A 23,886-nucleotide genomic window follows, 5' to 3' on the forward strand; every position below is an offset into this window, starting at 1 on the left:
TGCACATATGCACTCACACATTCATAAATACAATTCTACAAAGGAGTGCTTTGCCTTGAAGTTTTCAAAGGAGACAAATAGAGACAGGTGCTTAAACCTGATAACATGCAAAATTATTTGGACACATTTAACTTCCTTGGATATCTTGGCCTAGAGTGACAAATAAAATCCATTCTTTTAGTATCAGCACTGTACCAGAACAATAAGATTATGCAATGATTTTATTTTTAGATTTTCTAAAAACCAAGAATATATTTTAAAAAACAAAAAGGCTGCACTGGGATGTTATTGTAATGCCTTTCAGCCAAATTTAATGTATTTTTTAGATATTTTCCTTATTATTTCAGCTGTGCTTCATGAAAGAAATTGCTGATTGTTTAAAATAATTAAATGGGTGAAATAATTTAAGCAATACAGAGGATTTTGTTTGCAAATATAGAGACCAAACAATAGATTTATGATCTTATATGTATAAAAATAGAAACCCTTAATATAATAGCATTGCATTAGCTTGTCCTTGTCCACCTTACAACAATAACTTTTAAAAAAGAGTGATGAAAGTTTAGAGCAATTAATAATTTTGTTCTTCCTTAAACTTCTTGTGGTACCTACTCCCAAAATAAACCTCTGGTTAAGGGATATCCACACAGCCTGTGTGAGCTTGACCACTGGCTGGAGAGGGAAAGCAAGGTTGGTGTCTTACTCCCAGCCCTCTTTTTTCACATTTGGATGAAGTAGGTATAGTTTGGCCTTTTTGATCTCTCTGCTGCTGGAATTTACAATTTACTTACAGTGACCTCTTATCCTCTTCCAGCAGCTGGGTAATTGCTGTATTTGCCTACCTGTCTGTCTGCCTGGTACTCATACCATGGTGTCTGAGGGCTGAATTACAAGGCTAAGAACGTTTTTGAAACAGAGCTGATTGAAAAGTCTCCTCCTTAAATTACTTGGAATAAGCATAGCTGTTTCTGAGGAGAGATTTCCAGCTTACATTGGCAGATGAGTGCAGTTTTGCAGGTAAAGCACATGACTAGGAAGGAGAGTGAAATAAACTGATACTCACTGCATGTGCAACCCTTTGCACATCCTCTGGGCTTTAATTTCTCCATCTATGAAAGCATAATAAAAATTCTTAGATACTGCTGGAAAATACTTTCATTTCTGCTTTACTTAAAAAGCTCACAAAAATACTTGAGCAGTCTCACCAGTGCATTTAATTGCTAGCTTCTTCTGTTTGTGCATTTATTGTAGCTGCAGATAAAGATGTCACATAGTAAAGGCAGTGGAAAGTCACAGAATCACAATCCATCAGATTCAAGACTTTTTGAAAGCACAGCTCTTTATATAGTCCAATAAAGCTAGATGGGATTCACATGTTCCCTAAACTGATCTCCAGTACAATACAGACTATACATTTCCTCCATTAATTCTTTAATTAATTTTGTAACTTCTAATTGATCTAGAACATTTTTAGCAAGATAAACATTTAAGCAGATGCCCACTAAACTGTCAGACTACCTCACCCACATAGGAAGGAGACATCCAGTCTTTTTTCAGAGTTTGCTCTGGTCAAAATTTGTTGCTCAAGCAAATCTTGAAATCTCCCCAAAGGCCCTAGTCTCCTGTTGATCCCTAGGACAGCCATACAGTCACTTCCTGGTCATTTTAGCTGTAGCACTTTCTGATCTGTGAATGCTTTCCCAAATCTTTGATTAATGCTAGGAGGGCCCTTTCAGTCCTCAGCCTCCAAACATTTAATCCATACCTCCAGTGGTTTTCCCTTACAAGGACATTGGGACAGCCATGGTAAACCAGAGCAAAGGCCCATTTTGCCCAGTGTGTGTTTTCCAGCAGTGGCTAAACACAGATGTCTGGGAAGACCAGAGGGATGGGACAAGCACAGCTGCTGCTTTCTCCACCTGCCTTCTCAGTCTCCCACCATTTCAGCTCAAGGACTTCCTCAGTTACAATGAAGTTTCTGGATATTTATTAAAGTTCAGAGGATTTCTCTTCCCTAAACTTCGTTGGAGTCCCTGTAACTTGTTGCTACTACCACACAGGGTGCCGGAGAGCTCCACAGCTTAGCTTTATTCAGCTGCCCTATGTGGCTGTCAGTGCTGTGAAACTGAAGTTTATGAGATGTCAAACAGAACTGTTCCCATTCTGGCAACATTTTTTTCCCCTTTGATAGGGCCTATAGGACTTACTATTGTTTTAGCCTTTCTTGTACTAGTTTCACATTTTTTTTTCATTTGACCAGAGATTATATTACATTAGACAGGACTGAAAAGCCTGGGTAGTTCCAGCTAATTGGAATCCATCCCTGTCTTCTACACTGGCACTAATAGAAAAGAATCAATATTTAAAAAATAATTGCTGCTGTTCTATGGTAAAAGTGAATGTTTTACTTGGAACATTTTATATCCTATGTTCTAGAGATTTTTTTCTTTTAATGTAGGTTCCTCCAAGCACCTACAAACCTCCAAAGGAAATAAAGCAACTAGAGGAAATCAAAGATAAAAATTTCCAAAAAGCAAGCGTAAGTATATTATATTCTTGTTCTACTCCTTCCTTTCTTCTAAACTTGTTCTTCTGTATTGTTCCATCTTCACAGGTCTTAGAACTTTATCTGAAACGTATCTGCTTTTGCACCTAAATTTTGCACCTGTGGCTCTTTCTCTATAGAGTCATGAAGTTTGTATCCTCTATTCTGTTCTAGCACCCTTTCTCCATCTTCTTTATTTTATTATTAATTGTCTGAGGCAAGTGACACCTTTTAGTCACTATACAAGTACCACATGAGAAATTTTGCAAGTGGGTATATAAGGCAGCAGAAACATGATTACTTCCTTGTCTTCTCAAGCTTGAAGTAGTTTGATGGTTCTTTTACTCCCACAAGAAATGTGGATATTTAAGGTATTTGGTTATTAATTGAGGCTTCAAATTACAAAATATGTTCAATATTTTTGTTTTCTGTAGTAAATGATAAATAACCATGTCATCATCCACTGTTTTAAAATATCAGCAGACTCTGACTTCTCTTTTTGTGCAGACTTCATACTCTTTCCTTCAGCAGCTGAGAGAGCAGGAAGTCATCCTGGCTTGTACCTGGTCTGTGTGTTAAGAGAGCAGGAGAAGGGAGGCCTGGAAAAACAAACAGATCCAGTTATTTTATCCAAACTTTGACACAAATCTTGTTCAATGATTTAGCTCCTGTCATAGTTAAAGCAGATTGTTATCATCTTCTCCTTGGAAAGGAATTAATTTAATGTCCATTTCCACTTTCTTTCTCCCTCCCCACACTGCAGTCACCACATGCAATTAAATAATGGTATAAGCTTGATAAAAGGTATTGCCATGTGACTCCTTTTTAACTGCACTCTCACACCTCCATTCTGAAAATGCCTGACTCTAGTTTTCACTGGCCAGTACAAGTCCATTCATCACTGTTCTGGGCTCTCCTCATGTCCTTGTGAAAGGGGCATTGGATTCTGTTCCGAGACCATAGTGAGTGCTTTAATGTGGGATAGATTCTAGGGGGATAAACTTTGCATTCCTTTTGCTGGCCCATCACACTACCTATGCTTGATATTTCATTATAAAACAATAAAACATTAATTTTTTTATTCTTTTGTTATTCCCATGTTGTTGGGGAAGCACATCTCTATTTGTCTGTGTGCTTATTTGTACATTACGAACTTCTTAGAAAAACCGGGAAGGAAAAGCTAAATGTCACAGTGCCTAAATTGTCAAAAATCTATGGCAACTATAAAATCACTTTACAACCAGCCACATTCTTCAGTAGAGAAAATGCATGAATACAAGAAACAAAGGAAAACCACTGCAGAAATTATAGCTGCAATAACAGCAGCTTTTGCCGCCTCTGGAAATGTTATAAAAGGCATCCAAAGCATTCACAAAGGTCAGTTCCCTTGACTATTTGCTAAACAAGCTGAAATGATGGGTCCTAACAGAAATATGCATGAAAAAAGCCATTTGTTTCGTAGCATTTCTGCAGAAGCTGTAGCTGTCATTATAAGAACCGTGTCTGAGCGTCTGTGAGGAGTGAGAACATTGGAAACCACACTCCAGACAGTTATGGAAGCACTGATGTCATCAGCTGCTGCCCAGAAAGCCATTAGAAAAATCTAGTCTGTGTTTCACAGCTCTGATTAGGAATTTGGTTTACAACCAAAAGAAATGTACAAAAACTGGAAACATGGTTGCCTGCGCTTCCCTCTTTAAAATGACAGAGGGGATTACTGCCAGAGGTGTGCCCATTGGAGCAACCCCTGGTGCTGTGATCCCCTGATCATAATCTTCTAATGTAACTCAAAAACAAAGCCACTGTTTGTCAGCTATGTGGAAACAGTTACTACCAATGGTACTCATGTGCCATGGATAAGTATGATGCTTTTAAGTTGAAATCTGGATGAGCAACGTTTCATACAGATGGACCTGTCAAAGGCCTGATGCCCTGTGCAGAGGATACAACCACGCAGAACTGTGTAGAAAAGCAAGAGTTGCTTACTTCAAGTCTTTAATCAAGAATGAAAATTCATATAAATACTAAGTCAAGCTTTCAGGGTCCGTCTTGGGGCCAGTGTTATTTAATGTCTTCATTAACGACAGAGATGAAGGGATCAAGTGCACCCTCAGCATATTTACTGATGACACCAAGCTGAGTGGTACAGTTGACACTCCTGAAGGATGTAATGCCATCCAGATGGACCTGACAAGCTCAAGAATTGGGCCCATGGGAATCTTGTGAGGTTTAACGAGACCAAGTGCAAGGTGCTGCGTCTGGGTCGGGGCAAATCCCCCATATCAACAGAAGCTGGGGGATGAACAGATCAAAAGCAGCCCTGCTGAGAGGAACTTGGGGGTGCTGATGGATGAGAGGCTGGACATGAGCCAGCCACGTGCACCTGCAGCTCAGAAAGCCAACTGTGTCCTGGACTGTATCCAAAGCAGCAGAACTGTGGCCAGCAGAGAGAAGGAGGGGATTCTGCCCGTCTACTCTGCTCTGGTGAGACCCCTCCTGCAGTGCTGCATCCAACTCAGCACAGGAAGGACATCAACCTGTTGGAGCAAGTCCAGAGCAGGACCACCAAGATGATGAGAGGGATGGAGCACCTCTCCTATGAAGTGATGACTTTGGGGTGACCTAACTGTGGCCTTCCAGTACCTCAAGGGAGCCCACAAGAAAGATGAAGAGAAACCTTTGACAAGGCCATGTAGTGACAGGGCAAGGGGGAATGGCTTCAAACTGAAAGAGAGTAGGTTTTCATTAGTTGTTAGGAAGAAATTCTTTACTGTGAATGAGGTAAGGCACTGGCATGTGGTAAGGCACTGGCATGTGTTGCTCAGAGAAATTGTAGATGCCCCATCCCTGGAAGTGTTCAAGGCCAGGTTGGATCTGGCTCTGAGCAACCTGGTCTAGGGAAAGGTGTCCCTGTCCATGGCAGGGGGGCTGGAACTGGATGACCCAAGCCATTCTGTGATTCAAGGAATAGACCCTGAGATTAGCTTAGTTGGTTAGAGCACAGTGCTAATGCCAAGGTTGTAGGTTTGATCCCAGTAGGGGCCATTCATGAGTTGGACTCGATGATCCTTGTGGGTCCCTTCGAACCCAGAATATTCTGTGAAAATAGTGGTCAGGGCTGCAAGGCTTTTTAAACAAAATTATTCTTAGAGAATTTAAATGTACCACACTCTTCAAGTTAATTGTTGTAATTGCAGGATCTGCTCCTGAAAGCAAATACTGACCGGTTCAGGTGTGCAGCCATGAAGCCTGAAAAGAGAGAGGTATGCTACAAAATACTTCCTTACCTAAAAATCCCCCAGTATGAAGATGAAAAACGACTGGAGTATTTAAAGATCTCAGTGTATTTGAAAAATTATATTTACTCAGGCTTAGTAATTATGTGGTATGATTTATAGCTGTACTGTCATTTCACATCCATATACCAACCCCTGCCTCTTTGGATGCATAATGCACAACCCCCTTTTCTTCTGGTGCTGCTTTATTATTCTCCTAATTATGAGACAATCAGCCTTTCTGTGAAACTCCTCCAACAAGTCTCCAAACTGGCAATATTTCTCTAAATCCACTTATTATTTTTCCATTAACTTTTATGCCACAGAGTCGCCAAGCTGAGGGAATAACAGTCCCATTCATACAGAATTCTTGCTTTGGTTGATTCCCAGTTTGCAGTTATGTCACTAAGCTATGTATGTAATATATGCATTTCAGCATCACTGCTTCATATTCTATTCACTGTGTTCATCCCCATGATACCAGACAGTTTCACATCAGTATCTATAGTGAACATGATAAAATTAAATTAATAACCATCAGTAGAATTCTACCACTAATTAATAATTTCATGAAGTGTGCTTTGACACTCTATTTTGTCCTCCCAGTATCTATTTCAGTTAAAAGCTGAATTTATTAATACATATATAAGTAATATTTCATAGTCAAACAGCATCACTTACTTTTTACCATTATCTTAGTCAATAAATTTTAGTTAATATTTAGACCTACATTTCTGTGGTCATTTGATTTGAAATTTTCCCACTAAATGGGGTGTACATAGCAAGTTTTTGTGGATATAACAATTCCAAAATATGTCCCCTATGTATTTGTTACTCTAGATGAATATTCAAGTGTTATTTTTGATAAATAACTAATATTTTTTGCTGAATAATTGAAAATCTGTTTCTGAAATGAAACCATATATTTTGGTTTGAACTGCAGAGCACACATGACAGTATGAAGAGTAAACCATCATTCCGGGCTCAGAAGATCCAAAGTAAGGTGAGAAACCTTTAAGGAACTGATGTCAGATGTGCTTGAAAATTTTGGAGTGAAAAACACACATGCAAATCCTGTGGTGACACAAACTCTCCTGGAATCCATGTTTTTACACTAAGGTCTGTGGCCAGGATCATGGGATGAGTTGTTCTGTGGCTTATAGATTTTTTCCTATGCACCATGAACAATCCACAAAGAAATGGTCAGGGAGCAACAGGAGTGTGGCTACTCCATGAGGGAAGAGAAATAAGGAGCCAAAGGTAATGAAAGCACAGGCAGTGCCCTCACCAACCAGGACACAGTATCTGAACGTGAGAAGGTTGGTGGCAGTGACAGGTTTGCTGACAGCAGGTCACCCTTTGGCAAAGCAAGGCAACAGGTCAGGTCTGGAGTCTGCCCTAGAGGTCCATTCAGGAGATGAGGCTACAACAGCAACCTGCGTCCATGACAGCAGGAGACAGAACTGGAGAGTCAGCCAGGAGTGGAAAACATCCCAGCACAATGGGAAAGGACTGAAGGCCATATCTGAGCTTTAGTGGGGCTCCCAGACCAGTGAGCAGAGGGTGTGAGTGGAGGTTCCAGGGAGGCTGGTCAGGGTGGTTAAAACCTGTTGGTTCCCTGAGGGCTCTGACAGGTAAATTGTGTGCATTGCACCGTGTAGCCATATTGCCTTTACAGTGTTTTCAGTTACAAAGGGAGAAGATTTTACATAATATGGTAAGAATTGAGAATCATCCCCAGGAAAAAAAGAATTGTAAACCCTTGGGCTGAGAACTTAGCATAAGGACAGAAGAATCTTGCATCAGTAAATCACTGTTTCAAACGAGATCCTAAAGAATGCTGAGCAATCATTCCAGCTAATGACTGTCTGATACACAATATACAATCAGGCTGGATGTTTGTCTTGTTTCCTTCAGATGCATACTGAGGTTATGAAATCCACTATACTGATTGCTTCTCTTCTAGGATTTCCAAGGGTCAGGGAATTGTAAACGTGGAAAATGGGCTGTTCAGCCTTAATGGTGTAACACATGAAAACTCACGTTGCTGTTTCTGCAGTAACTGTACTATGATGATCTTCAGTCTTGTATTTGTTCAATCTGTCACCTTTCATTTGTTTCAAGCTCATATGCAGAATAATTTAAGGTGGAAACTGTGCTTGTATCATGATCTCAAATATCTAGTGAGCAGGCCTGCCTGTGTACTTACTTGGGGACGGCTCATATATACCCTGAAAAGACTCTATTTGGGGAACTGGGCATCTGGCAAGTATTTCTAAAGCCTATCTGGCATTTATCACATACCAGAGTTATCTTTAATAACAGTATCAGCTACTCAGTCTGCTTGCTTATAGTCCAGCAGCATTTAAAGTACAGGAAAGTAGTAAGATCTCAGTTCCTTCTGCACAAAACAGAGGCACCCCCCCCCCAAAACAGGAAACATTTACATAGTTAACCCAAACACACAAGACCTGTAATTATGTGGGCTCAGTTCAAAACTCTGTATATTCCACTCCCTTTTCTGATAATATAAAACCTTAGTGTGGACTACTGAGAGTCAAACCATCTGCCCAAATTGCATAACAAAAAATATGGATCTGGCATCCTCTGGCATTGATCAGGGCCACTTCTAAAACCTGCTAGTGTCTCCTTGAGAAGCATAATCAGTTTTATCTTGTCTGAACACATTTGCCTTAAAGGTTGGTTAGGTGATATTCAAGATGCTGCTGTAACTTTCAAGCAGAGATAGGCATATAGTTATTGACTTCTAAAATACTTTCTATTCCTGTTGCCTCCTGCCTGTGCAACTCTGTGAGTAGACAAATCCCAAGAGGAAAGTTTATCCAAGATATACAAATAAGATTATAACCTATCCTCAAATTAATGAAATTATATAATGTTTTAACCAACTAGTATTTTCCTCTCCTCTTTTTAGAACACCCACACTATATTAAATATATTTTTTTTCATTTCAGGCACATTTATTATCTGCAGCAGCAATTATTTCTCTTGCTCTCCTAAAGTATCCATTCATGCTTTTCAGTGGGAGAATGAGACAGTACAAATGCATCATCACTCTGTCTCAGTCTGCCTCTTGCTCATATCAGGCCTTGCTCTTTACATATTTATTGGTTTTGGTGAGCTATGGCGTGTTCATTAAGTGGCAATAGTGAAAAGAATTTTTTTTTTTACAAGACCTAGAGTGTTCTGCAATTTTCCCAATTATTTCCATATTCTCATCTTAAAAAAAAGAAACATATCTCATGACAGGAAGAGAATGAGTAAAATTCAGAACTTCTCTGATACTATATGACATAGAAGAATCTATTCAGTTATTTTACTCATGCCTGCCTGCATATATCTTGGGAGTCCTAGATATTTTTTACTGTATTGCCATATTTCTGTTTCACTGTTATACAGTCATATTTCTGGTCAATAAACTGCAAAACTGAAGCTAAAGGTATTTCCATAATCACTCTTAGTTCAGTTCTCTATCCAAATTACAGTTGGTAAACACCAAGCATGAAATCTGTATACATAGATAATTGCCAAAAATATGAAAACTTCTACATGTGTCAGAGAAAATGCCTAAATTTACATTTTTTACACAGTAGAGTACCTAAAATACAGTCTGGCAAGTGACTGTTCATATAATGCAGAAACTCTGAGATGTGTTGAGAAGCAGACCAAAAGGTAGAACATCATTAGGCATTAAGAAGAGTAAGTATAGTGGGTCAAACAAAAGAAATAAAATACATTAGTTTTGAGTATTTTCCTACATCCTTCAAGCTATCACAATTTTATCAAGAAACAGACAGGTATTTAACTTTTGTGCATTAAAATATTCCATCTACGTAAAAACATCTTAATTCTACTTAGTGGATTTCTGATGGGAATGTGTTTTCTATCCTCAACCTACCTAATTAATAGTAATTATGAAACATGCTTTTTTCCAGTTAGCTCATGTATTTCAGGAAACTGCAGTGCATATTTGTGCATACAGTATTTGCAGTATGTAGCTTGAGTGATTCTGTGCATCTGTTTCTCAGCCACTCATTAAGTTCTTAATTTGGAATTTAAGTACGTGTTTTAATTCTGAACACAGAACTTGTCTGGATTTAAGTCTAATGTGTTGTGATTAAGCTTTGTTTTCTGCAGGAATGATCCCAGTTTTTACCCCAGCAGCAGTGCTTTGCCCTGGTTCAGGTCAGGTCTCTCACATGTGTATGTGAAGGTGATCCATTTTTTCCGAATAGCCTACTTGTGCAGGGAACAATTTTAGCTGGCAGAGAAGTTGTTCCCTTCCTCCCTCAGTATTTAGAGGTTGTCTGGTAGTCAGTAAGGCAATACTTTGAAGAACTACAAAGCAGCCACAGGGTCTAGTCCAGGTTACACCATGAGGCCTGAAAGTCACTGAGACCTGTACTTTACTTCTTCTATCTAGAAAATGGATATGGCAATGGGTGATGCCAGTTGTCTTGGAAATACAAGTTATAGTAGTGATTATTTATGAATTGCCTCTGAGAGTTTCCTATGAAAGATGCTGCTTATGTTTTACTTGAATGGTTTTGGTTAACTGACTGTCTTTCAGAGAAGCAGTTCATTGTCTTTGTCCAAAACAGATGGAATCCCTTCGCACTGTGTATGTGAGCACTGGAAGATATGAAGGGAAGTGAAGACATTCTATGGGATTTGACATGGTCCAGGAGTGATTACAAATTTATAATCCACTTGGGGGACTTTGCTGATTTCTTAAGCAGCTTGAGTGGTTTATGAACAGCATGCAATTTCATTGTGAATGTCAGATTAATGCTAGATGAATGCTTTAAGCAAAATTTATGCTGTCTTGGGTCAATTTATTTAACCCACTGAAATGTTTTTATACTCTGTTTTATGGTTTACATTACTAACAACAGTATATGCATTCCCTTTCCTGACAGATTGACAATATACCCATTAAATTAAACACTGCAGCTATTTTGAGGGAGGGTGCCCTCTATCAGAGGAAAATGGAAGACGAGCTCAAGAGGTATGACCACTCTCCTTCTAGAATGACTTTTCACATCTCTGGATGTGGGATAATTAACCACATTCAAAATAATTAAGTAAATTACAGGTAAACTAAACTAATGGATCTGTTGTAAGCATTAGGAAGCTACTCTATGAAGATGGTTGACAAATAAAGAGAGAACTGGGTTGAAAAAAAAGTCTACATTAAAGTAATTGTTTTTCTGTAGATGCTGTACAGTGTGACTATGTTCTGATTCAGCACTCTGGTTAGACTCCACTTGCAAAGTCCAACAGGGATCACTTTTATGTTTATTCTGATTCTCTAGAATAAATAATGACCCAAATACACATCTATTGCTGTGTCCATCATAAAGGTGCATCTGTAATAAGCCAAATAATTTCATATATCTCCATTTTCTTCAATGATTGTGGTCAACTACATGCCAAGTTTGATACTTGAACTTGTTCATATGTATGTAAAAATACCGGTCCATTGCTATCACAGTGAGATATGGTGGGCAAAGAATGTGCTGCTCCTTGAGGCAAGATAAGCCAGGAGCTGAGGGTGACAGCAAGACATTGTAGGGACAGTGTCCTCACTGACAGCAGCTCAGTTCCATGTTAGCCTGGCAAGGCAGTGGAGCAGGTGCAGTGACAGCCAGCAGGGTCAGCCGAGGGCCCAGGGATTGCAGGATGAGTCCAAAGTGATGAGTCAGGACTGAGGTCCAGCCAGGAAGCCAAGTCAACAAGGCAGAGTCAACAAGGTCCTAGGCTGGGTGCAGGCATACCTGCAGCATAGCTTAGGCAAGGCTTTTAACACTGCCTTAAATGTGTCTCCCGGGATGAAACTCTCCACACACCCCAGGACTTTTCACAGCTCTCCCTCACACAGTTCTGTTCACTCAGCCCAGTCCCGTGTTACACGGTCACACTGCAACAGAGCTGTCTTTGAACACAAGCACTAAATCCTGGGCAGTGGTGGTGGGGTGGGAATAAGAGGTTGCAGGTCCTTTTGGTGCACTTAGGGCTCTAAGGAATCCTGACATAAGGATTCCTCTGACATAAGGAATCATTATTCAGCAGGATAGGTTTTCACAGGATGTTTACTAGGGAGAGGGTGACTCCTGGATGGCCACCACAGATTGTATTCTGTAACTAGAATTACAGAACATTTTCACTAAAAATTTTAAGAAAGATTAAACCTCTATCATGTCATCTTGATTTAGTATTACTTCTAAACCACCTGACTTAGCAGGTTAAGTACTAAATATTGTTAGCATTTTAAGTCCTGGAATGACTGTGTAAGGTTGGACTTGGTCTTTCAACCTTTCAGGTTTTAGTAGATGCATCAGGATTCTAGCAGTAAGATACTATACATCACTCAGGTTCTGTTATCAGCTACGTATGTACATTGAGGCTCTTCTGTATTACATATGACACTGTTCACTCTAGATGGCAGAATTTGTTCTACTCAGCAAAGAATAGATTTTCCCTGTAACTATTTTACATTAATAAGTTTAATCTTCAGCTGCATTTAACACACAACAGATACATATAGATATGTATATATATTCACACATATATATGCATTGGGGAGCAGCAGTTAAGATGCAGTTCACTGCACGTTTGTGTCTCTGCCCTAGTTATTGGCTCATTCCCTCCTCTGCTGCAGGACTTTGATGGGCCTGCCCCAGGGCTTTGCTATGCTTTTCTCTCTCAGCTGAGCACAAAAATAAGAATGTGACTTTGCTTAATAGCTGAATACTTCTTTGCCTCATTACAGCAATATTATTTGACAGAATGCAAAACAGAAACAGAATTAAGCAGAAGTTTTTAGTTCTCTGTGTTAAAGTTGCCAAGAAGATTGCCAAAGTGAAAAGTTATTTGTTATTTCTACCCGTAAGGAAAGCAATCCTCTGAGAAAATGTTCATACCTTCAGCCTGATTCTCTCTGTTCCTTATGAGAATCCATATGTAGCTAAAGTTTGCCCTCTCTTGGGGCTCTGTTTTACTGAAAACTTTCAGGTCTGTGCCCTCATGCACTTTCTTCCAGTCTGGCTTTCTCAGGCATTCCTCATAGTAGAAACACCTCTTAGACTGGAATTAAAATATATCTGCCAAATGACTTTGCAATGACCAACTTTTTTCTCAGCAGAGATCAAACCCTTCCTATCACAAAAAAACTACTGGAAATGTTTTATGAACCAAGGAAGGGCTGCAGAGCCAGATCCTTAGAATGGTATGCTCTTCTTTTCTCTCTTGTAGAATTGAAAATTTGGAACAAGGGTTTGGAGACCCATCTGAATTCTTGGAATGGCAAAAACAGATGCGTGGAAAAGATTTGGAAGAACAGCTGGCTGAAATAGAGTGTAGGAGGCTTCAGGGGAAACTGAGTCATGAAGAGGCAGTTCTAGCCCGTCAGAATGTAATTCAAGAAAACAAGAAGAAAGCTGATCTGTTGAGGGAAGAGGTAATGCATACAGAGATGCTCAAATTTTGCTTACTTTCAATCAGTGTAAAACACACCACAGATAAGACCTCCTATAAGAAGGTGTAAAAATTCTATGCAGTATCTTTACTCACTTAAATCTGCAAACAAAGGAAAAATAGTGCTATAACTTCCAGATGCAGCAGTGCTTGTACATTAAAGTACTTGTACAAGTGATTGATTTGATTGATAACACTTAAGAAGTAAATTGAATAAAAGCAGAAGGTTAAAGCATGCTCCCCTATATTCACATCATTATGGAAGTCCCTTTCGAACAGATACTGAGATACAAAGCACCATTTGCAATGAAATCGATAAAATATAGGACTAATTTCTTTATCTTGTTAAAATGAGAGCCACAAATATGAAAGAATTTGTTTTCTTCAACTGTTATAATTCAATTGACTTCATATTATCTGACATGCCTAGGTCTCTCTTAAGGGAAAACTCAGGCAGAGAACCCTCTTTGGATCCACCTATATGGAAAACCGAGTATTTTTGCCAAGAACCAGTTTCACACAGTTTTTGATCTGGCAAATCAGTTTCCCAAAAACATTGCTAGATCTTTTCATTATTTTCCCAAATTTGCCTTACATTTTCTATAAACTAAACAGGTGATCAATAATCACCATATACTATAGATTTTAAAAACTTTTCATAGCCACTGTCACAGGCTTTTCTATTAGTCCAGTATGTTGCTATGCCCTGTAGGCCAGTAATTGTTTCTTGACCATCTCTCACAGATGTCTCTTTCAGAGTCTCAGCAACGTAAGATGGGACAGCAAATGTACAAAATTTTGATAAAGACCTTGCTGCAAAAGGGAAACTTGCTTAATGAACTCCTTTTCTGTCCTGTAAAATCTTTCAATCTTTTTTTGGCATTGAGTCTTCATGTTTGTTTAGACAGACTGTAGCAAGGATTTAAAGTGAACCCTACTATGCACAACTGATCATAGTGTGGTCACTCGCACTCACTCCAAAATTATTGCAATTGTTATGTTCAACGTCATTTCAGAGCATATGTGTTTTATTTGTTAACAGAAATGCCTCAATATGAATAGACTTGGGGATGTGCAAATAAGACTTGCTCTAAGCTGACCAATTCCAGGTAGCTCCCTTTGCCTGTCAACAGATGCCAGGAGGGTATTTCATCCACATGCAGATCTCCAGACACACTGGGCACCAACAGCTGTTGTTGCTGGCCTTCCTCCTCCCTTTAAAACTCTGGTATTACATCTCAAACAGAAAGAACAGGAAGGAATCTAATCTGGGAAAATCCATTTTCCTGCTTCTTGTTCCTTTCCTCTGATAAAGGAAGGAACATGGTAGCCACAAGTGGGCTGTGTTACAGAGCTATGGCTTAGGCCCAAGAAGATCCTGTTATGTAGGCACATAAACAGCTATATATTAGATTACCACACCTCTTGCTATCTCACAACCAGATCTAGAAATGGCTCTTTTTGTCTGCTTTTAGAAACATGTAGGAGGGAATCATGGAAAATAGCAGCACAAATGTCATGGAGGGCAGTTGTGAGTAAATAAAACAAAGAAGGGAACTTAAATCTGTCTCTTTCTTGTCCCCAGCCAATGTCCTTTGCTACTTTTGTGGGTGATGTAATAGTTTGAATCCAATTGTCCTTGCCCTGTTTCAATGATTTGAGGCACTGGGGTCACCAGCCATCAGGAGTTGTGTTCACCTCTTTGTTTGCAATTTAGAAAGCAGAGCTGATGCACCAGCAGGCAGAGAAACGTCTACAGGAACAGAAAGAAATGAAAGAGCTGGCGGAGCAGGTCATGGAAGGACACAAGAATGTAAAGCAAGTAAAAACAAAGCTCCAGGAATACAAACAGCAGATAGGTATTGATATATTGCCAGAAAAATGAGAGATGGTGCAAAATGTCCCCAAATTACTTCATCTTTCTTTTAGTGGGCCAATTACAATTTTTACAGAGGGGAAAGTAAAACTGAGGGAAAGATCCAGGCTGTACATTCCCATGAATGTATGAATATGAATTCCGGGAATAAGCTGGATAGATCAGAAATTCTAAGCTACTGATCATGGGACTTAGTCTTTGTTTAAATGGGAGAAATAAAGCACTAATGTTCTGCAACCAGTTTTTCTTCCATCTAAAAGTAACACGTGAATGACTCTACTTTTTGTCAAGTCATGAAGCTCAGATTCTTGTGATTCATATCATTTTTGCCTGGCAACTGCTGTGAAAGAATCATGGCTCAAGATTATTGTCTTCTCCAGAGAAGGCCATCCAGAGAAGAGGACTGTACCTATTTAAAGAAAAGCCATCTTCTAGAAGGACAGTACTGCAAGGGAGAAGGATGTAACACCTCCAAGATAGACCAGTGGTTGTGATGAAGGGAAATAATGTTACTCATCCTCCATTATCCTTAAAGAAAATTCTTCAGTTAATGCATTAGCTAATAAAGCCCAGGCTGTTTCACTGACATGGTTGTACATATTTCAATGCAATGCCATGTTTAACATCTACTGTATGAACAGACTGCCTCTAGTTGGGCATATCTTGGGGAGGAGAATTTTCTCTGCTTGTGTATCTCCGTACTTATATCCATGAGGGTTGAGGCAGACAGAGAGTGTTAGCCACTCCAAAATGGACTAGCAGAGCCCACCAGCCTTTGCAATTCAGTGATTTCTAGGATATACGTCGCCTGAAAAACTATGAATATTTTCTGTTGTATAATATCCTTTGATTAAATAATGAAATAGTATGCACAGATGAGAACAGAAACTACAAAGCAGTAATTCAAAGTGCCTGTGTATGTATACAGTACATTTATGAGCTGAATAGAAGGATAGATAGTGGAGGTGGGAAGTACTCATTTGTTTCTCTAATGATTCCTCCCACCAATGCCAGACTGTTCCCCCAAGTACCTTCAGATCAATATTATTATCATTATTCACAAATGCATATGAATTTTCCTCCAGATGGACTACTTGTTAAAATAGGAAACCAGTTAACAGAGATTAATTCTTATCTTTCAGCTCAGCAAGTTTCTGAAGAAAGTGGAGAACTTCTTCGGCAAGCTTTAAAAGAAGAGGAGGAGAAGGCTAAGAAAAGATATGAACTAATTCAACAAATACGAGCTCTTGAGTCTATACCTGGCATCAGACATAAGTTTGTTGACTTAACAGAGGTAAACTCAAAAAGCAGAACTACTGTTTTTACATAAATGTGTCCTGTATATGTTTCACACATTAAGAGGAATCGTGTATTGCATGCAGATATATCACAGTCTGGGTGCATTAAGTACAAAGTGACCCCATAACACAAAGGTTAGATTTGAAATGAAACTTAGCCAAAGTTATAAACCAAAAAATTTTATCAAGAGCAATATTCTGATGGTAAGTGAAAACTTAGTTCCCTTGAACCTTCTTTGAATTTTGCCAATAGAATCTGGGTTTCCCTATATCTTACAAAAAGAAACTAGCAAGTGATTACAAGATGTTCTATCCATATTAACAGATTCAAAGATTTGTCAGTCCTGGATAAGAACTGAATGAACACAAACGTTGGACTGAGGTATAGCTGTTCATATTGCAGTGGTGATAGCCATGGTAATTAGCAAAATAAATTTCCTTTGCTTTTAAAACAGTCAACATTCAGGTATATGAAAGAGATGGTCAAGAGAACCCAAAACCTTCTAGCTGTTACATATGTACTGTGCAAATGACTTGTGTGTTTAAGTCTACAGGAACTGTACCCCAAACTTCTGTTGATCCACAACAACTGATATGCCTGAGATTGGGCTTTGTAATGCCCAGACTTAGGTAACATCCAGAAATCTGTTAACTTACCACTAAATCAGAACTAGATTAGCTGAAAATACTTTTCCATTTTTCTTATCTACACTGAAAGAAGAATAACATAGAATAATGTTAAATGACACTAGCAATTGTAAATCACAGAATCCTTTTGTTTTGGTGTTTTTTACCTTTTTTTCATGAGTACTCAAATGAAGAACACAAAAAACATCCATGGCTAGTCTGCAGAAATCATACAGAAGGAACAGGTCTTCCTTCCATGGGACTGTGCTGATGCTTTGGTTTTATCTACTGCTCCTCTGAATAGAACTGAGCCACTAATTGATTCCAAAGCTACCTGTCTTTGCAACTAACAAATAAATCCCTCATCTCATTTATCAAATTTTAGAATGCATTTAATGTCAAATGTGAAAGAAGTGAACAAGAATGAAATCAGCTCCCCAGACGTCCCATCCTCCGTTACTCTCCTTAGTTGCCTCTATGGCTTCTCCACTTCTTTTCCAGCCAAAAAAGGCAATTCTCCTTTTTCAAAAAGTGAGGAGTACAAAGAATTATCGTACACCACACATATGGTAAATGCCAAAAGGTAGATTTGTACACTCTGTCAACCCTAAACAGATCCTTTAGTATGGTCTCACTGCACATTTGTTACCCTGATGACTCAGTCACAAAGTGTTGGTTGCAAAGACATAATGGTTTGATATAATCAGATGTGGAAATGTCATTACTTTTTCTATCACAACTGTAAAATGGTGCAGGGTCTCATTCAGGAAAATGACAGTGACTGGAATGTCAGTACTTTCTTATTTTTGAACCTAGTTCATGTCATTGCATCTTACAGTGGCTGTTGACTCCTCACGTAGAGCTTCCACTGAAATACTGTTTGTTTCCAAGTACAGAATATGGCTTTAAAGACATTTTCCCATCTAGTTCATCTCAAAAGACAAAGCAGAAAAACACAGCAGGTTTCAAGTCATATATGAAAAATTCATTCAAAAATCAAGTGAAGTTACCAAAATGTAAGGTTGCTGAAAATAGAGTGGCCACACAGTAGGTCAAATCGAAAGTACAACGGAATGGACTTGAATGATATGGATATGTTAGATGGATAAGGAATTGGCTGGTTGGTCACATCCAGAGTTACAGTCAATGGTTTATTGAAAACCAGGAAGGAGTGGTGTCCCTCAAGGGTCCATACTGGGATCAATGCTATTTAGTATCTTCCCTAATGGCATAGATAGTGGGATTAAGTGCACCCTCAGCAAGTTTTCAGATGACACCAAGTTGGGTGGTGCAGTTGATACAGTTGAAGAGAGAGATATTGAAAGGCTGGAGGAGCAGGCCTGTGTGAACCTCATGCAGGCCAACAAGGCCAAGTGCAACAAGGTGCTGCACCTGGGTCAGGGCAACCCCCATTTGCCTGTATCAAATGGGCTGGGGGATGAATTGCTTGAGATAGCCCTGTGGAGAAGGTCTTGGGGGCATTGGTAGATGAAAAATTCAGTATGAGCTGTCAGTGTGCACTTGCAGCCCAGAAAGCCAATCATATCCTGGGCTGCATCCAAAGCAGTGAGAGCAGCAGGTCGAGGGAGGGGATTCTGCCCCTCTCTCCGCTCTTGTGAGACTCCACCCCGAGTTCTGTGTCCATCTCTGCAGTCCTCACTATAAGAACGATGTGGACCTGTTAGAGTGGGTCCAGAGGAGGGACAGAAAAATGATCAGAGAGCTGGAGTACCTCTGCTGGGGAGAACGGCTGGAGAGTTGGGGTTGTTCAGCCCGAAGGAGAGAAGGCTCTGGGGAGACCACACTGCAGCCTTGCAGTGTATAAAAGCACTTCAAAGAAAGATGTTTTACCAAGGCCTGTAGTGACAGGACAGGAGGAAATTGTTTGAAACTGTAAACCTTACACTGGGCATAAGGAACAAATTTCTTAAAAAGAGTATGGTGAACCACTGGCACAGGTTGCTCATAGAAGTTCCAACTTAAATCACTCTATGATTCTATATCACAACTTCACAGTTCCCTTATACCAACTATTACAATAGCACTCTAGTGAATTAGCACACTTTTGGTGATAGCTTGCCCTGTTTTTCTTTCTTTCTACTAAAGGCTTTTTTTTTGCCTTAGTGAAATTAAGTATTTGTTCATAAAATTCTCACTCCTTCTCATAATTTTTAAAGTACCAGTTCTTCCCTTGATGGCACTTAAGTTGCTTGAACACCAGCAGTATCTACTGCAGGAGTATAGAACTTTTCTTATTTTAGGAACCGTTTTACCAACTTCACTGAGTATTTTTGAAATGCAGACATTCAAAATATTCAGCTTCTACCTGTAGGAAAATCTCTTTCCTTGACATTTTTGGTTTCTGCTTGTCATGCTCAAACATTACCACTTACATATGAGCCCTGTTGCAAAGTGTTTCCCTTTCACTTCCTGTGGATACAACTTGATGGTCGTGGAGGCAAAGTATTAGAGCACTTGCTATTTGCAAATTCACTCTGAAGTGAAATCTGAGAAGGAGATCACAGAATCACAGAATCATGAAGGTTGGAAGAGACCTTCAAGATAATCCAGTACAACCACCACCCCAGCACCATCATTATCAGCCCTAAATCATATCCCCAAGTGCCACACCCAGAGGTCTCTTGAACACTTTCAGAGGCAGTGACTCCACCACCTCCCTAGGCAAACTTATTCCAATGCCTAACCACTCTTTCAGTGAAAAAAGTTTTTCTAATATCTAATCTGAACCTCCTCTGACACAACTTAAAGCCATTTCTTCTCATCCTTTCACTTGAGACATGGCAGAAGAAGCCAACCCTCACCTCACTACAACCTCTTGTCAGGAAGTTGTAGATGACAACAAGGTCCCCCCTGAGCCTCCTTTTCTCCAGGCTGAGCCCCGCCAGCTCTCTCAGTCACTCTTCATCAGACTTGTGCTCCAGACACTTCTCCAGCTCTGCTACCCTTCTCTGGACTCACTCCAGCACCTCAATGTCCTCTTTGAAATGAGAGGCCCAGAACTGGACACAGTACTCGAGGTGTGGCCTCACCAGTGCCCAGCACAGGGGGACAATCACTGCCCTGGTCCTGCTGGCCACACTATTCCTGATACAGGCCAGGATGTCAGTGGCCTTCTTGGCCACCTGGGCACACACACTGGCTCATGTTCACCCACTGTTGGACCCCAGGTCCTTTTCCTCCAGGCAGCTTTCCAGCCACTCTGCCCCCAGCCTGCAGCACTGCAGGGGGTTGTTGTGACCGAAATCCAGGACCCAAGGCTTTGCCTTGTTGAACCTCAGACCACTGATCCAGCTGGTCTGGATTCCTCTGCAGAGCCTTCCTGCCCCCCTGCAGATCAACACTCCCACCCCACTTGGTGTCAGGGAGGATACTGAGGTGCTGGAGCAGGTCAGAGAAGAGCAACAAGGCTGGTGAAGGGACTGGAGCACAAGTCCTACGAGGAGAGGCTGAGGGAGCTGGGGTTGTTCAGCCTGGAGAGGAGGAGGCTCAGGGGAGACCTCATCACTCTCTACAGCTCCCTGACAGGAGGTTGGAGCCAGGTGGGGGTCTCTTTTCCCAGGCAACTATCAGCAAAACAAGAGGGCATGGTCTTAAGCTGTGCCAGGGGAGGTTTAGGTTAGATATTAAGAAGAAATTCTTTACAGAAAGGGTAATCAGGCACTGGAATGGGCTGCCCAGGGAAGTGATGGATTCTCCATCCCTGGAGGTTTTTAAGATGAGACTGGATGTGGCACTTAGTGCCATGGTCTAGTAACCACAGTGGAAGTGGATCAAGGGTTGGATTTGATGATCTCAGAGGTCCCTTCCAACCCAGCTGATTCTATGATACCATGATTCTATCTGCAAACTGACTGAGGATGCACTTGATCACCTTGTCCAGATCATCAATAAAGATGTTAAACAGGACCAGCCCCAATACTGAGCCCCGAGGAACACCACTCGTGACCAGCCACCAACTGGATTTATTTCCATTCACCACCAATGATAAATGATAAATGACCATTTATCATTTCATTTACCTGTGGTGGTACCTATTTTTTAGTTTAAAGTCTGTTCTGGTTTTACACATTAAAAAAGAAAAGTAGTTTTGCACATTTTTAAAATTTGAAAGTGTAATTAAAACTAAAAGTCAAGTAGAATTTTTTTGGAGAGCAAATGTATTTATGATTAATCTTCTGTATATTTCACTGCTTTTTCTTTAAATATTTTATGATCACACATACGAGAGATAAGCTCTACATTTTAAAAACAGCTTTTAAATACCAGTAACTTTAGGGCCATCCCTATATTTCTGGACGTCAGAATATATTCAGCATGCATTGGAACACAATCAAAATGTTCTGGTTTTACTCATTTACTCTCCCCTTGGTATTTACAGTGTTATTTAAACGTATATTTCGTGTTCTATAGACTGGTGGCCATGGTTTATTTTGTGAAATGTCAATAGTGGAACTACGTGAACGCCTCGCTCTACTCAAAGAAGCACAGAAGGCAGCAGAGGAAGAGAAGAGAGACCAGATAATTCATGAAAAACAAGCTAAGGAACAACTTATTCTAGAAAAACTGGACCAGATTTCCCAATTCAGAGCAGAACTTGGACGAGCAGCTGCTTTAAAGTCAGTATAAAACAGCATGTGACATTTAAGACATTGCGACTTTGTTAATATTTTGCCAGCCCCTTGAGGAGAAGAACAAGTAGAGAGCAAAATACTGCCCTTTTGTAAATCAGTATGACTTTTGTCGAGGATTACACTGGGGACAGGATTTCCTTTTTATTCTTGAAAATAATTTGCATCAGATTTAACGAATCTTTTTCATCATTTATGGTTGAAGACACTCCATAGGCTAGTGTTGACAGTATTGCCCCAGGATTCAGAGCCAATAATATATATTTAGAAAGAAGTTTTGCCTTTCTTCTGTTCCTTTTCAGCTAATCAGAACTAATTTGATGTTATTAGAATCATTCTAGCTTGCCACTTAAAGTGGTTTCTTGTTTTCATCTAAACCAATATTAAGGCTGTAGCTTTCTTCCTTGAATATCATCTGTAATGTGAAAAGGCAGGCCTTATTCTAGAAGTTAAAAATATTTTAGGAAGAATATTTTCTGATAGCAATAATAAGTTATAAATTAAATATGGCAGTAGATCAAAGAGGAAATTCTTTGCTTACAGGCTCTCTGATAAAATTCTGCATTTATTATTCATATTTATTATTAATTATTATATTTATTATTCATTGTCATCAAGGATCCATAACTAACATAGATGCCTCACATATGCAGAAGACAGGTCCCTTCCACAAAGGGTTTAAAATCTAAGTTAAAGCTATTTACTAATAAAGCTGAGCCTGTGTAAAAGAATCAAATGTGGCACACATCTTACACCATTTTTACTGCATCTGGAATATTTGCCACTGTTTTCTTGCAAGTTGCCTTTCACCTTTTCCCTTTTGTGGCTTTGAGAGGTTAGTCCTTGTCTTGCTATATGTATTTTGCAAACTTATTTCGGCTGACATTCTGAAGACATATTTTATCAGGTTACAAATATACGTCTTTAGACATGTCTTAGATTCATGTTTATGGCCAAAGGTGGTTTCTTAGAGTTCAGTTCATGTTATTGATTAATCCTTCAGTTCTAAATCTCAATTACAGAAGGCAGTACTGATGTATTCCTTTAACTAGTTTACACTAGTCTCAGCTCTAATTTGGTTTTTTGCTGATAGTTAATCTCCAAAGACTTGGGTTTCAGTATGTTAGTACTTAAGAAGATAGTTTAATGAATTTAATGAATCAATAACTGCGGCTGCAGTGGATTGACTGCACAGATCAGTGACCCTCTTTTCTATGGCATATATCAAGACAAGATTTTAAGACTTAAGAACTTGAAATGGAGTTGGAGCTGGAAATACACCCTCATTGCTAAGCATTCAATATTGTGAAACCCTGTGGGAGCAACTCAAGCCACTGCTTTCCAGTAGAGACACAAACTGTCCAGTAGAGACATAAAGAATTTGTGTGCTACGTGAAACCTGTTTCACTATTAACTGCTTAAAGAATCATCTGTCCTGCTAGATGTGCAGTCTGTGAATTTTGTATAGCACTGGGTTCCTTTAAACTTTAAACTCTTTGGCTTAATTCAGACCTAAAGCTGTTCTGATCCTGAAATGAGCTATGCTTGAATGAGAAGCTAACTTTGATTCACTTTTTTGTCCTGTCATTTGAAATGTTTTTTAGAACAGAGCAGCATGCCAAAGATAGTAGAATCCAAATGAAGTTAAGCACTAAATTTGCAAGCTTCTGGTCAGACTTATGATAAATAATACAATAATTTTAATGTGCTCTGTTTGCTCTCCAAGTAAAGAAAATATAACATTTCATTATAGATGTTGTAAGACATTTTCCTTTCATGGCTCCCAGGCAATCTATGTATGAAACTTGGAAGACTCTCCTATAAAAAGTATATAAAAAATGTTGTTCTTTAGGAGTGTATTTCATGCATTTTCATCTAGAATCCAAATCTCTGGTGTTATTTCTGTTAATACAGAAATATGGCACGCTGGCCATAGCATTTACAAATGTTAGACACTTAGAAGCAGTTTTTATTTCTCTCTATAGAAAATATAGACTCAGTGTATTAAACCTTATTTGCAGATCTTGAATTCTGAAATATCTATCAAATCAGTGTGAAAGATTAATTGTTTGGGTTGTTTTCTTGATACACTTCACAGGAGATGTAAAAAGCAAATTTT

General features: G+C 39.4%; 1 protein-coding gene across 4 annotated transcripts in view; it reads left to right on the forward strand.

Moving 5' to 3' along the window:
- CFAP99 (cilia and flagella associated protein 99) overlaps positions 1-23,886 on the forward strand; it is a 55,355-nt gene that overhangs the window by 26,066 nt on the left and 5,403 nt on the right. For all 4 annotated transcript variants that reach the window (XM_029962928.1, XM_029962931.1, XM_029962922.1 and 1 more), the window contains 8 exons: positions 2,459-2,539; positions 5,743-5,808; positions 6,764-6,823; positions 10,761-10,849; positions 13,096-13,300; positions 15,035-15,176; positions 16,336-16,487; positions 21,550-21,755. In XM_029962928.1, the coding sequence (XP_029818788.1) occupies positions 2,459-2,539; positions 5,743-5,808; positions 6,764-6,823; positions 10,761-10,849; positions 13,096-13,300; positions 15,035-15,176; positions 16,336-16,487; positions 21,550-21,755 (1,001 nt within the window). The remainder of the gene's footprint in view (positions 1-2,458; positions 2,540-5,742; positions 5,809-6,763; positions 6,824-10,760; positions 10,850-13,095; positions 13,301-15,034; positions 15,177-16,335; positions 16,488-21,549; positions 21,756-23,886) is intronic.

Source organism: Manacus vitellinus, unplaced genomic scaffold (genome assembly GCF_001715985.3).
Source record: "Manacus vitellinus isolate BGI_N305 unplaced genomic scaffold, ASM171598v3 scaffold_0_pilon, whole genome shotgun sequence".
Classification (NCBI taxonomy): domain Eukaryota; kingdom Metazoa; phylum Chordata; class Aves; order Passeriformes; family Pipridae; genus Manacus; species Manacus vitellinus.